A 12,527-nucleotide genomic window follows, 5' to 3' on the forward strand; every position below is an offset into this window, starting at 1 on the left:
GCCAGCCACGTCCTCTCACGATCATCTCCAATGCACGAGTGAAAAATGGCGGCGACGCGCGGCTCCATATATAGAATACGAATCTCGCGAGAATCCGACCGCGGGATGATGACGTTCGGGCGCGCTCGGTTTAACCGAGCAAGGCGGGAGGATCCGAGTGTGCCTCGGACCCGTGTAAAATGGGTGAAGTTCGTGGGGGTTCGGATCCCGAGGATCCGAACCCGCTCATCACTAGTTGTGCGCAGTATATACTGTAGTAGGAGGACAGTGCAGAATTTTTCTGACCACCAGTATATATATAGCAGTACGGTACAGTAGTCCATTGCTCTACCTCTGTGTCGTCAAGTATACTATCCATATCTGTGCTGCATTGTAGTTGTGCGCAGTATATAGTAGGACAGTGCAGAATTTTACTGACCACCAGTATATATATATATAAGTATACAGATGTATTATTAGCACAGAGAATAGTGCTGTACATAAGTGCACTGATAATAAGGATGGGTACCAAACCAAATGTCTGCATATACTGTAGGTGGCATGTCCACAGAGATGTGCCCAATTCTGATGACAGTATGGGTGTTTTGCACCAATATTTTAAAGATGGATAAGTATTGTAGTTCTCAAATGGCGTACAAAATTATATACTATAAAAATGAATGTATTTGATATATTTATTTTTTCTTTAGCTTCCTGTGTCCCTAAGTGCTCATGGTCACAGTGGTTTGATGTGAGTTATCCTACAAATGGAGCCAGTGGAGGAGAGTATGAGACATATGAGAATATCACAAAAGCTGGATATCATCTGTGTGAGAAACCAGAGAACATTTCCTGCAGAACAAAGAAACTCCCAGATATACCACTGGACAAACTGGGACAGAAAGTGACATGTGATGTCTCCTATGGGCTCATCTGTAACAACAAAGACCAAGATGGGGTCTTATCTGTGTGTTACAACTATGAGATAAGTGTGTATTGCTGTCTCCCACTCCCAAATTACTGCTTAACTACAACCCCTCTCACCACAACAACCACAACTCAGAGTACAACGTCTGCATCACCAACAACCACAGTTACTAAGACTACAACTTCTCCAGAGACATCTACTCCCACAACTACAAAGGCCACAACAACATCAACTCAGAGTACAACATCTACATCACCAACAACCACTGTTACTAAGACCACAACTTCTCCAGAAACATCTACTCCCACAACTACAAAGACCACAACATCAACTCGGAGTACAGCAACATCGACATCACCAACAACCACTGTTACTACGACTACAACTACTCCAGAAATAACTACACCAGAGACATCTACTCCCACAACTACAAAGACCACATCTCCAACTACACGTAAGAGTGAAATGGGATTCAAATTCTATTTTGCATGTACAAAGTTTAAACACTGTGATATGCACATTATTCCAAAAAAAACTGTATTGAAAATAAGGAAAATTCTGTTATTTAAGAATAAAGTGTCTTGCTTTATCAAGCAGAGATAAAAGTTTTGCATGTCAAAGAACATTAGGGAATAATAATAATTAAAAAAAAATTCTCATACGTCCTAGAGGATGCTGGGGATGCTTCAAGAACCGTGGGGTATAGACGGGATCCGCAGGAGACATGGGCACTTTAAGACTTTAAAAGTGGTTTGAACTGGCTCCTCCCTCTATGCCCCTCCTCCAGACTCCAGTTAGATTCTGTGCACAGTGAGACTGGAAGCACACTGAGGAGCTCTCCAGAGTTTCTCAGAAAAAAGATTTTGTTAGGTTTATTATTTTCAGGGAGACCTGCTGGCAACAGGCTCCCTGCATCGTGGGACTGAGGGGAGAGAAGCAGACCTACTTCTGTGAGTTCAAAGGCTCTGCTTCTTAGGCTACTGGACACCATTAGCTCCAGAGGGTCCGATCACTTGGTACGCCTAGTTGCTCGTTCCCGTAGCCGTGCCGTCACCCCCCTTGCAGAGCCAGAAGACAGAAGCCGGGTGAGTAAAAGAAGATCAGAAGACTTCAGTGACGGCAGAAGATGGCTTTTGAGGTACCGCACAGCGGCCGCGCTGTGCGTCATTTCTCCCACATAAGTACGGCACTGCAGGGTGCAGGGCGCAGGGGGGGCGCCCTGGGCAGAATAAATCCTCAAATAGCAACTGGCAGAAGTGTATAAAGTGCCTGGGCACTAATTACTGACCCCCGCCAGTATAAATATGTAAAATTAAGCGGGACTGAAGCGTGCTATTAAGGGGGCATGGCTTAGCCCTCACAGTTCTGACCAGCGCCATTTTCTCTTCACAGAAGCTGCAGAAACGCTGAGCCTGGCCTCCCACACTGCTGTACAAGTAACAGGGTGCAAAACGGGAAAGGGGGGGGGGGGAGCACAAGAGATTTGGTGCTAATTATTTGAAAGTAAAAGCGCTAACAGGTCTGGACAGTAATTTCCTCGCTTCAGAACCAGGATAGACGCTGGGTTGTGAGCTGGCAGAACTCCCTCTCTGTTTCTCTAACAGGCTTTGTTGTGGGTCAGTCTCCTATAGCCCCAGTGTGGTTGTTGGTGTCGGTACGTGTGTGTCGACATGTCTGAGGCTGAGTGCTCTTCCCAGGAGGAGGCTGGAGTGGGGACAGAAAAGGCTGTGGGAGTGACCGTGTCGGCACCGCCCACGGCTGATTGGGTAAATATGTTGGGTGTTTTGAATGCAAATGTGGCTTGGTTGACTAAGAGATTAGATAAATCTGAGTCTAAGAACCAGACATGGAGGAAATCCATGGAGGATGCATTGTCACAAGCTCAGACCCCTTCGGGGTCACAGAAATGTGCATTTACCCAGATAGCAGATACGGATACCGACACAGACTTTGATTCCAGTGTCGACTATAGTGATGCCAGATTGAATCCTAAACTGGCTAAGAGCATTCAGTACATGTTTGTGCTGATAAAAGAAGTGTTGCATATAACAGAGGACCCTGCTGTTCCTGATACTAGGGTCTGTATGTATAAAGGAAAGAAACCTGAGGTAACGTTTCCTCCCTCTCATGAACTGAACGCTCTTTTTGAAAAGGCTTGGGAAAATCCTGACAAGAAGGTACAGGTTCCCAAAAGAATTCCAGTGGCATATCCGTTTCCTTTTGGGGACAGAGAAAAGTGTCAACCCTCACGGTGGACAAAGCTCTATCGCGTCTATCCAAAAAGGTGGCGCTTCCGTCTCCTGACACGGCAGCCCTAAAGGATCCTGCGGATCGTAAGCAGGAAAATACACTAAAATCCATTTATGTCACTACGAGTTCGCTACTCAGGCCTGCCGTTGCTTCGGCATGGGTGAGTAGCGCTATTGAAAAGTGGGCAGATAACTTGTCATCTGAGATAGATTCCCTAGACAGGGATAGCGTGCTTTTGACTCTGGGTCACATCAGGGACGCTGCAGCATATTTCAAAGAAACTGTGAGGGATATTGGCCTTTTCGGATCAAGGGCCAATGCCATGGCAGTCTCAGCTAGGAGAGCATTGTGGATTCATCAATGGAATGCTGATGATGACTCTAAGAAGGCGATGGAGTCTTTACCGTTTAACGGTAGTGTCTTGTTTGGTGACGGCCTCACTGATCTGGTATCTACGGCTACCGCGGGTAATTCGTCATTTTTACCTTATGTTCCTGCACAACAGAAGAAAACGCCCCACTATCAGATGCAGTCCTTTCGGCCCAATAAATACAAAAAAAGGACGAGGGTCCTCCTTCCTTGCTGCGAGAGGAAGAGGGAAGGGAAAAAGGTCACAGGCTGTGGCAAGTTCCCAAGAACAGAAGTCCTCTCCGGCTTCTACCAAATCCAACGCATGACGCTGGGGCTCCTCTGCGGGAGTCCGCACCGGTGGGGGTACGTCTCAAACTTTTCAGTCAGGTCTGGGTGCACTTGGACCTGGATCCTTGGATATTAGAAATAGTAACCCAAGGGTACAAATTAGAGTTTCAAGACGTGCCCCCTCACCGATTTTTCAAATCAGCCTTGCCAGCTTCTCTTCTAGAAAGGGAGGTAGTATGCGCTGCAATACTAAAGCTGTGTCAAAATCAAGTCATTGTCACAGTACCCCGTCACAACAGGGGGAGGGTTTTTATTCGAGTCTGTTCGTGGTCCTGAAGCCGGATGGCTCAGTCAGAATGATTCTGAACCTAAAATCCTTCAATTTCTTTCTGAAAAAATTTAAATTCAAGATGGAATCTCTCCGAGCAGTGATCTCCAGTCTGGAGGAGGGGGATTTTATGGTGTCGGTCGACATAAATTATGCTTACTTACACGTTCCCATATATCCTCCACATCAGGCACCGGAGGTTTGCTGTTCAGGATTGTCATTACCAATTTCAGACGTTGCCGTTTGGTCTGTCCACAGCACCAAGGATTTTCACCAAGGTTATGGCGGAAATGATGGTTCTCCTGCACAAGCAGGGAATTACGATTATCCCGTACTTGAACGATTTCCTCATAAAGGCGATATCCAAGGAGAAATTGCTGAAAAATGTTGCGCTCTCACTGACGATTCTGCTACAACATTGTTGGCTCCTAAACTTGCCAAAATCACAGTTGGTTCCGACGACATGGGATTCCTGGGTATGATTCTGGATACAGAATTACAGAGAGTTTTTCTTCCAGTGGAAAAAGCTCTGGAAATACAGAACATGGTAAAACAGATTCTGAAACCGGCAAAAGTGTCAGTTCTTCAATGCAGTCGGTTGCTGGGGAAGATGGTGGCGGCCTATGAGGCCATTCCGTATGGCAGGTTCCACGCCAGGGTTTTTCAGTGGGACCTGTTGGACAAGTGGTCCAGATCACACCTAGACATGCACCGGAAAATATTCCTATCTTCCAGGACCAGGATCTCCCTTCTGTGGTGGCTGCACAGTTCTCACCTTCTGGAGCGACGCAGGTTCGGGATTCAGGATTGGATCCTGGTGACCACAGATGCAAGTCTCCGAGGCTGGGGAGCAGTCACACAGGGGAGAAATTTTCAGGGAAAATGGTCAAGCCAGGAAGCTTGTCTATACATAAACATTCTGGAATTAAGGGCCATTTACAACGGCATTCTGCAAGTGAAACATCTTCTTCGCGGTCTGCCCGTCTTGATTCAGACAGACAACATAACAGCAGTGGCGTACATAAACCGCCAGGGCGGAACAAAGAGCAGAGCTGCGATGGCCGAAGCCAAGAAAGTTCCTCGCTGGGCGGAGAGACATGGAAGCGCTCTGGCAGCAGTCTTCATTCCAGGAGTGGACAACTGGGAAGCAGACTTCCTCAGCAGACACGATCTCCATCCAGGAGAGTGGGGTCTTCATCAAGAGGTCTTTGCAGAAGTGACAAATCGTTGGGGAATTCCTCAAATAGACATGATGGCGTCTCGCCTCAACAAGAAACTTCAGAGATATTGTTCCAGGTCGAGGGACCCTCAAGCAATATCGGTGACGCCCTAGTGACACCGTGAGTGTTTCCGTCGGTCTATGTGTTCCCTCCACTTCCACTCATTCCAAAGGTGATAAAGATTATAAGAAGAACAAGGGTTCAGGCGATACTCATTGTTCCAGATTGGCCAAAGAGGGCCTGGTATCCAGATCTTCAGGAGTTGCTCATAGAAGATCCCTGGCCTCTCCCTCTATGGGAGGACCTGTTACAACAAGGACCGTGCGTGTATCAAGGCTTACCGCGGCTGCGTTTGACGGCATGGCGGCTGAACGCCAAATCCTAGCCCGAAAGTGTATTCCCAGTGAAGTCATTCCCACATCTCTTGAGGCTAGAAAAGAAGTAATGGCAAGGCATTACCACCGTATTTGGAGGAAATATGTGTCTTGGTGTGAATCCAAAAATGCTCCTACGGAGGATTTTCAACTGAGGCGTTTGGTCCATTTTTTGCAAGCAGGTGTGGATGCGGGCCTAAAATTAGGCTCCATTAAAGTACAAATTTCAGCCTTATCAATCTTCTTTCAGAAAGAATTGGCCTCCCTTCCAGAAGTTCAGCCCTTCGTGAAAGGCGTGCTGCACATCCAACCTCCATTTGTGCCCCCTGTGGCACCATGGGATCTTAATGTGGTATTGCAGTTCCTGCAATCTCATTGGTTTGAACCTTTACGTAAGATAGAGTTAAAATTCCTTACTTGGGTAGTAGTCACGTTGTTGGCCTTGGCATCCGCAAGGCGGGTATCTGAGTTGGCGGCTTTGTCTCACAAAAGCCCCTATTTAATCTTCCATGCTGATAGAGCGGAGTTGAGAACTCGTCAGCAATTTCTGCCGAAAGTGGTTTCATCATTTCACGTAAACCAGCCTATTGTGGTGCCAGTGGCTACTGACGCCTTGGCGGAATCAAAGTCTCTCAATGTGGTCAGAGCTTTGAAAATCTATTTCACCAGAACGGCGCAGTTTAGGAAAACAGAGGCTCTGTTTGTCCTGTGGGCTCCCAACAAGATTGGGGCTCCTGCTTCCAAGCAGACTATTGCGAGCTGGATCTGTAATACGATTCAGCAGGCTCATTCTACGGCAGGATTTCCGTTACCGAAATCGGCGAAAGCCCATTCTACCAGAAAGGTGGGCTCATCTTGGGCGGCTGCCCGAGGGGTCTCGGCATTACAGCTTTGCCGAGCTGCTACTTAGTCGGGTTCAAACACCTTTGCGAAGTTTTACAAGTTTGATACCCTGGCTGAGGAGGACCTCTTGTTTGGTCAATCGGTGTTGCGGAGTCATCCGCACTCTCCCGCCCTTTCTAGAGCTTTGGTATAAACCCCATGGTTCTTGAAGCATCCTCTAGGACGTATGAGAAAATAGGATTTTAATACCTACCGGTAAACCCTTTTCTCTTAGTCCGTAGAGGATGCTGGGCGCCCGTCCCAGTGCGGGATGTATCTGCAGTTTGGTTATGGTTACACTCATGTTGAGTTAAGTTCAGTCAGTCTGTGGCAGATGTTGGTCATGCCATTGCATGCGTTGTTGTTAAATGTCATGTTGTACAGCATGTTTGAGGTCTGAGCTGGTATGTATCTCACCTTAGTTTAAAAATTAAATAAATCCTTTTCCTCGAAATGTCCGTCTCCCTGGGCACAGTTCCTATAACTGGAGTCTGGAGGAGGGGCATAGAGGGAGCAGCCAGTTCACACGTCTTTTAAAGTCTTAAAGTGCCCATATCTCCTGCGGATCCCGTCTATACCCCATGGATCTTGAAGCATCCCCAGCATCCTCTACGGACTAAGAGAAAAGGATTTACCGGTAGGTATTAAAATCCTATTTTCTGGTACATAATCAGTTTTAGAGACAGTCAAATATGAGCTTATAATGTGTTGAACATAAGTTAATATGTGGAGCCTATCATGCACATGCCCCAATACTAAGTTTATGCAATTACAGGGGATGCAGGGTCATGCACATCTCAGTCACATCTCCACTTGTGACTGAAGGAGCATAAATGGGCTTTATAGAGGCTTGCAGTAAGGGTGTTTAGACAGAATTGTAGGCTATGGGGTCTATTAAATTGTAGTCGAAACGCCCGTCTAGTCGAAAAGACGGCAGTTTCTGACTTTTTTAGGTCGAATCATGATTCGACATATTCAATGGTTCTGCCGTTTTCCTGACTTGTCGGCAATTCCAACTTTTTGGAAAACACGTGGATCGGCGGATTAGCAGCGGATTTACATGTTTTGTCGGATTTGCAGCAAAATCCGACAGGTTTTAGTCCCGTTTTTCGACAATGTCAATCCGACTTTAAAAAAGTTGGATTGGCATTATCGAAAATGAGCGATATAAGTCGGATTTGCCCGCAAATTGAATACTGCATTGTCGGATCCCCTCCATTGGAGAGGATCCGACATGCATTGAATAGACCCCTATATAGAGTTCTTTGTGCAAAAAATATGTAGGCCTCATTTAGAGTTATCATACAAAAAATCTCTTATCAGGAAGCACTGCTAACGGGTTAAATTTTGACACAATTATGGATACATTTCACTATAATTTATTAAACATACACAGTATGGCCATACGAACAATACATAAAATACCCTAAGATACAATAAAAATCGTACAATAAAATACAGATCTGGCTGGTATAATTAACCTACATCGATGGCTATGTTTTTATATTGCCTGCATAATTAATAGTAATCTTATCAAAGCAATGAAATACAATTAAATCTCACTCCACAAATATATTGCTGCACTCTGTGGCTGTTATTATTACAGCAGAGTCACAACAGGTTTCTAATAACTCAGTTGTTATACATCCACTCCTGTGGGAAAATTTTCACTTAACTCCTTATAGAGAATAATACAGCTTTTCACTTTAATCTCTAGGATATATTTCAATTCCTTTGGGATTATTCAAATATAAGGAATAGCAACCGTATTATCTAGTTGTGTGATTCCTCACCTTGAGAATCGATTAGCAGTCGTCCTGTTTCGCTAGTCAAATCGGAACATGCAGAGAATCATATGCAAATGAGCTGGAGCCAGAAATGCACTCAATGCAGCTGTAGTGTTGTTTTTAACCACTTAACTGACGATTTTTTTCCCCAAAAAACGCTCAGAAACTGTCGGGGTTTTTTTAAGAGTGAATTAGGTGAAGAACATGAATTTAATCCTATCCAAAATGATTTTTGTTAAATAAATAAATTATATATATGATATTTTTGTTTTTTGTTACTTTTTTTTCAAACATCGGAACATTGATTAGGTACATCGTGACCATCGCGACTTTAGTTTTTAGAGCCCGGACAGCTGCCATGTACACGGGGGTAAGGTGGGGCTTGGGGGCGATGATTTACACTTACCAGCAGCTGCCATTGTCAGCAGCCGCTGGAGGTGGGGAATTCTGCCGTGCTGACGATCAGCAATGAGGGCAGGGTGCAGGGAGGCAGTGGGACCTTCCGGTCCCTCTGACAGCAGCAGCGGAGGTAAGGTTCCCTTCCCTGCCGCTGCTAACACAGTTTATCTGACTGGTCGCATCCTGTGCGACCAGGTCAGATAAAGCACTTGTAGGTATGGTTGCATCTAATGCGACCATGCTAGGCAAGTGGTTAAACAGCAATAATCAGTCTGTAGTCCCTTGTTTTTGGCATATCATATAGGAATTTATAGAGCAATTAAACAAAGCTTTAATCTCAAGTACGTACTCCAGTTCCTTTAGGATTATTCAAATATAGCAACAGAAAACATATTATCCATATTACTATTAATTATGCAACTATATAAAAACATAGCCATTTATGTAGATTTATTATACCAACCAGATTTGGATTTTGTTGAACCGTTTTTATTGTGTTTTGTGGTATTTTATGTATTGTTCATATGGCCATACTGTGTATGTTTAATAAGTTATATTGAAATGTATCCATAACTATGTCAAAATGTATCCAGTTAGCAGCGCTACCTCATAAGAGACTCTTTACTGTATTTGTTATTATTTTTTATGGGGTGGCAATTGCTCCCAACAGGAAGCAGCAACGTTAACTGGATAGTATAAAATTGTGATTGCTTGGTAGATAGGTGCCAGGGGGCTTTTTTCCTACTGATTTAGAGTTATACACTACCCCAATATTTACACAATTCAGTGATTATAAGCTTATTGTGCATGCAGCTAAAGGGGCCTACACACTGGGCGATGTTGGCAATATCATCGACCATCAATATTGTCGATGGTCAATTTTTTCGCCAATGATTTAAAACCTACACACTGGATGATATCGATGGCCAATTTGGACGATATGAGAGTACAGACATCTATATCATCCAAATTGACTGGCATGTTTAAACGATGATCATGCAATGATGAACGATTGCGGGCACGCGCATCATTCATCGTTGAAGCATCCACACTTAAAGATATGAACGATTTATCGTTAATTTATGCACGACATCGAACATATATTTCAAATATATCGACCGGTGTGTAGGGCCCTTAAGTCACACTGCTCATGTGCCTTGGTGGTCTTCTAATGGAGTATGTAGAAAGGATTTATTCTCTAATTGATTGACAGGCATGGACCGTTTGTGGGCAGCATTGTGGTTGCTGCGACTCAAACGCAGACATGTTGTGGACATTTTTGGGGCGTGGTTCATCTTATGTCTGCAATCCTGTACGCAGTACCAATGTCTCCAACGTCTTACTTCCTGCACCATGCTACACGACCATAAAGCTATGCAGAACTGTGATAACAGAATGACCTGAGATGAATATTGTGTCTATGGGGCCTATTTATCACCATCTGCATCCAAGGATGCGGAAGTGAGGTGAAAAAAATCGCCCGAATCCGCATTGAAATATTTGATTACATTGCACGGATGTATTGATTATCGCATGCAGGGACAGAGCTTTCAAGCAAGCTCTGTCCCTGCGATGCCTGTCTGCAGCATCATCAGGGTATTTTTTGTGAAAAAATCCCAGATTTCCTGCTGTGCATGTGCCACCGGTGACATCTCTGCTGCTGTTTTGACCCCCCGTGGGAACTACCTCCCACACCGCATTACTCCCCCAGGAACGGTATATATTCTCACCAGTCATCACTGCTCCTGCAGGGCTGCCGGACACTGGATCCTGTGCTATGCTGTGACCCCCCAGTGCTGTAAAGTGAGCTGCCGCTTTGCAGCATCACTTTACTGCAACGGGGGTCACAGCGCAGCATATGCAGGACCCAGCGCCCTGCAGCCTGCACAGGAGCACTGATCACTGGCTCCTGGACGGGTATGTTTTTTGTTTTTACTTTTTTTTTGTTTTTACCAGTTATCAGCCTGTAGGTCCATTGGACACACAGAGCTGATCACACTGCTGATTCCCTGCACAGCTTTCTCTGCCAGGAGGAAGAGAAAATCGCAGGAAGCCCTGTGATAATTTCGCCAGCTCAGGCTGGTGAAATCACAGGGCTCATTTTGAGATTTTTATTCACAATTTGTTTTTAGCAAATTTGGTCCTGATCACATTTCCCATTATAACTATGGGAAATGCAATGTGGGTTACTAAAAAACAGTGAATTAAAGGGTTTGGAGCAGTTTTCCATGAAAACTGCTCCAAAAGCCCTTTAATACATTTAAATGATACTAAAATAATGTGAAAAGGGTGTGAAAATACTCTTTTTTACATTTTATTAGTAAATATAATGTTAATAAATAGGCCCCTATGTATGAAGGTGTTGAGATTTTTGAGGCAGAGGCAGCTTAGCACATATTCTCATATTGGCCCTCATTCCGAGTTGTTAGCTCGCAAGCTGCTTTTAGCAGCTTTGCACACGCTAAGCCGCCGCCTACTGGGAGTGAATCTTAGCTTATCAAAATTGCGAACGAAAGATTAGCAGAATTGCGAATAGACACTTTTTAGCAGTTTCTGAGTAGCTCCAGACTTACTCGGCAACTGCGATCAGTTCAGTCAGTTTCGTTCCTGGTTTGACGTCACAAATACACCCAGCGTTCGCCCAGACACTCCCCCGTTTCTCCGGCCACTCCCGCGTTTTTCCCAGAAACGGTAGCGTTTTTTCACACACTCCCATAAAACGGCCAGTTTCCGCCCAGAAACACCCACTTCCTGTCAATCACATTACGATCACTAGAACGAAGAAAAAACCTCGTAATGCCGTGAGTGAAAAACCTAACTGCATAGCAAATTTACTTGGCGCAGTCGCACTGCGGACATTGCGCATGCCCATTAGCGACTAATCGCTCCGTTGCGGAAAAAAAAAAACGAGCGAACAACTCGGAATGACCACCATTATCTGTGTTCTTATTCGCAGCTGCGTATGCATAAGCGTACATCTCTGTATATGACTTTGTATGCATAAGTATACAGATGTATTTTTAGCACAGAGAATAGTGCTGTACAGAAGTGCACTGATAATAATGATGGGTACCAAACCAAATGTCTGCATATGGGTGGCATGTCCACAGAGATGTGCCCAATTCTGATTACAGTATGGGTGTTTTGCACCAATACTTTAAAGATTGATCAGGATTGTAGTTCTCAATTGGCGTACAAAATTATATACTATAAAAATAAATAGATTTGATATATTTATCTTTTCGTTGGAGAGGATCCGACATGCATTGATTAGACCCCTATATAGAGTTCTTTGTGCAAAAAATATGTAGGCCTGATTTAGAGTTATACAAAAAGTCTCTTATCAGGAAGCACTGCTAACGGGATAAATTTTGACACAATTATGGATACATTTCACTATAATTTATTAAACAAACACAGTATGACCATACGAACAATACATATAATACCCTAAGTTACAATAAAAATCGTACAATAAAATACAGATCTGGCTGATATAATTAACCTACATCAAATACTATGTTTTTATATAGCCTGCATAATTAATAGTAATCTTATCAAAGCAGTGAAATACAATTAAATCTCACTCCACACATATATTGCTGCACTCTGTGGCTGTTATTATTACAGCAGAGTCACAACAGGTTTCTAATAATTCAGAAGTTATACATCCACTCCTGTGGGAAAATTTTTACTTAACTCCTTATAGAGAATAATAAAGCTTTTCACTTTAATCTCTAG

The 12,527-nt window shown here is 44.1% G+C and overlaps 1 protein-coding gene across 1 annotated transcript in view; it reads left to right on the forward strand.

Moving 5' to 3' along the window:
• Positions 1-12,527, forward strand: part of LOC134968664 (mucin-5AC-like) — a 509,092-nt gene that overhangs the window by 373,165 nt on the left and 123,400 nt on the right. Inside the window, exon 34 of the mRNA XM_063944186.1 lies at positions 690-1,361. Coding sequence (XP_063800256.1) covers positions 690-1,361 — 672 coding nt within the window. The remainder of the gene's footprint in view (positions 1-689; positions 1,362-12,527) is intronic.

Source organism: Pseudophryne corroboree, chromosome 11 (genome assembly GCF_028390025.1).
Source record: "Pseudophryne corroboree isolate aPseCor3 chromosome 11, aPseCor3.hap2, whole genome shotgun sequence".
NCBI lineage: Eukaryota > Metazoa > Chordata > Amphibia > Anura > Myobatrachidae > Pseudophryne > Pseudophryne corroboree.